A 3,079-nucleotide genomic window follows, 5' to 3' on the forward strand; every position below is an offset into this window, starting at 1 on the left:
TGACTACTGATGATAGCCCATCAACAAACACAGCCACCATAAGGTGATTTACTCAATTTAACTATCTTAAGTTTTTGAAAATTTGATTTAAGAGCCAAAAAAGGATGCAATGTGTTTTTGTGTTAATGAGACAGTTCTGGGTAAAATTTCCTGTTAACAAAGGACTGCAATTTAAAAATGAAATAAAATAAAATAAATCTTATAAAACCAGGTCAGAGAATAAATGGATAAAGTGTTAAAAAAGGGAACAACAGAAGCACTGCAGCCAAGAGAAAAAGCATGTAGTAATAGTAAAAATCAGGAAGAGTTACCTTTTTTTTTTAAAATAAGCCTACATGTACATAACTGCATTTGATCTTTTTCTCTGTGTGCTACTAGTGAGGTTTGGCACCCACCTTGATCACACCAGAAAAAGAAGAGTGGCAAGTCCCAAAGAGAGCATCCTGAGAGTACACAGTTTTTTACCTTACACCTTTCTTTTTTTTGCAGTGGAACATCACACTGGGAATTCAAATTTGAAATATTCTTATTTAAAACCATACTTTAGGCATGACAAGGATGACTTTCCCACTAAATCCATCTACTAGCAAAGTTGGTAATGGCAGAAACTTCTATGACACGCTTGAGAAAAACAAAATGTGGAAAAGCTTACTGGGCATCTTCTCTATTTTTAAGGGTTGTATATAGCATGCAGCTAGGAAGGAATGACTTGACAGCACAGGTTACCAAACCGGGATCAAGTAGTTGGAGAAGAGCTGGTGAAATCCTTTTTTTCAGAGAGGCAAGTTAGTTTTTTTACCAAGTAACAGTGCCAACACCAATAAAGACACGTTAAAACAAATTACAGTCTCCAAAACCATCTTTAAGCTGTTTACAGTAATTTCTGCATTTTTCCATTAATCTCTTCAACACAGTATTTCATGAACAGTATAAAACCAAATCAACGTCATATCAGGTGTGCAATTCTGTCATTTCAATTTTATATTTCAGCGGGTGAAGACCGTGTACCTCTGAGCCACATTTAGGACATGTAAAATACATATCAAGTAAGTAGTTACTTTTAATACAGTAGTAACAAAACACATGCGAGCAGCCTATGGTATGAGGCATGGTAGGCCATTCCCCACATAGTGAACATTCCTTGCAGTGAGCTGCTAATGTGTTCTCACTGTTGGAAAGACCTGCAATAGGCAAACACCAAGAAGAAATTTTAAGTTTTAGTTTCTGTACATTAATAAGTGGTAGCAGATAGATCAGAAATTCAGCAAAGCCATGCCATAAGAGCTCCCTGTTCATGTACTCAAATCCTACCTGACGAACACTTTGTGGCTTGCAAAAAACTGACCTAATTCCTAGAATACGTTCTGTAAGTGTTGCAAATGTTCCTTTCTGAAGAAAAATCAGAAAATTTAAAAGTCCACAGAGTTTAAGAAGTCCAGCTCCAAAGTTAATAAAACTCTTAATTTTGCAGGTAGATTGCAGTTGACGATTGCTAAATAAATCATAACATCTTTCTTCCAACCATCTTCCACCAACAGTGAAAATAAGATACCATAACTTCTGGTGTTTGCTCAGAGGTTGGTATTTCTCTGTCTGAGATAAGTTATTCTTGTACTGAATATTCAGAATAGCCTGTCCGACAGTTGCATTCTTGGAATAGACAGTAAATCTCCATAATACAAGCCATAAAAATGCCTTTAATTCTGGTTCAATATGAGCCAGCACCCCTGGTTTAAATCCATGAAAACAGCTGGTAAACTGGGACCACACTAATTGTTCCAGGGCTTTGTTGAGCTCAAGAGCATCAAGTTGACTTATTCTGAGCACAGGATTCACGCTCTTTTCATTTCCAGTGCTTGAGGCCATTTCTTCACCAAAAAAAATTCTAGAAATAAACATAAAGAGATTTTAGTATAATGGAACACTTTCTATTTTTATTCTTATTAAAGATTACAATGCTGAAAGTGTCAGCAGTAAACAAGAAATAACAAAAGAGTTTCTTCAGAATGGTATATTATTATGCTATAAATATGCTACAAGTCCTTTCAGGAAGGAAAAAAATCTAGAAGAGAACAGTGGGATGCATAGAAAATACTGTCAATATGAATATCTTGCTAGCCACAACCTAAAAAAAAAAAAAGAATCTTAGAAATACTAACAAATTTAAGAAATACATACGGAAAGACAGGGAAGAAAGTTAAGGTGGGAATGGTAAACTTTGCTATATAAAGACAGTGATTTATTTAGGAGAAAAATCATTATATGAGATTAAAGAAATAGTCAGCATTTGACACAAATTATCATACAGTACATCACAGAAGCCTGCATATATTTTCTAGAGTCTTTTGACAAGTCTGGGGTTGTGTTACTTGTGATATAACAAATTTCTTGGCAAGATGATTAATGTATACTAGCAACATCAACAAACGTATACTCTTCTTGTTCAAGCATTACCCTGTGACTAAGAAAATAAATACAATAAATTGCAAGAGCAAAATATGGATAAAGTCTCAGTAATGAAAAATTGTGGAGTGATTTTTGGTTCCTTTTGTCCACACAAAAACCCCCAAACAATTTAGAAGAGTTATATTTAAGGTAGCATGCCATATATTTCACCTACTAAACCAGAGTCTTTGCGTAACAGGCAAGCGATGGTCAACAGTCTTCTTGAGAAAGTACAGAAGAAAGTACTTCAAATCCTCATTTATGAGAGAAAAACCTGCTATAACACAGGCCTGCTTTGAATAAAAGATGCTGTATAGGATCCTATATAGGAATGGTTGATAATGATCCTAAGAATACTAAAAAATTAAAATAATATCCTCCAAACCAATAACCGTTTGCTGAAACAAAATGTTCCAGAAGTTTTAAAACACAGTATAAAACATTATTTGTAGCATTCCTACTGTTTTCTACACCTATGTTTAGTCATGTCTGTAAGCAAGATGTTATGCAAACCTAACAGGAAATCTGATTTTGTTCTTCATGGATGCTGTACAACAGTAATTTTGAATTAATTAAGACTGGCTACGTGGGTAGGGCATAATAATAGCTCCACTTGGTTTCTTTAAACACTCTT

General features: G+C 34.7%; 1 protein-coding gene across 1 annotated transcript; it reads right to left on the bottom strand.

Annotated features, from left to right (window-relative positions):
* Nucleotides 1-856: 856 nt before the first annotated feature.
* Nucleotides 857-1,866, bottom strand: PEX2 (peroxisomal biogenesis factor 2). Its single transcript, XM_009869281.1, has one exon. The coding sequence runs from the start codon at nt 1,864-1,866 to the stop codon at nt 952-954; it is 915 nt and encodes a 304-aa protein (XP_009867583.1). The 3' UTR covers nt 857-951.
* Between the last annotated feature and the right edge of the window lie 1,213 nt (nt 1,867-3,079).

Source organism: Apaloderma vittatum, unplaced genomic scaffold, assembly GCF_000703405.1.
Source record: "Apaloderma vittatum isolate BGI_N311 unplaced genomic scaffold, ASM70340v1 scaffold19025, whole genome shotgun sequence".
NCBI lineage: Eukaryota > Metazoa > Chordata > Aves > Trogoniformes > Trogonidae > Apaloderma > Apaloderma vittatum.

Bases quoted from the DNA above. Each gene is read 5' to 3' on its own strand.
- PEX2 (XM_009869281.1), bottom strand. From the start codon at position 1,866: ATGGCCTCAAGCACTGGAAATGAAAAGAGCGTGAATCCTGTGCTCAGA.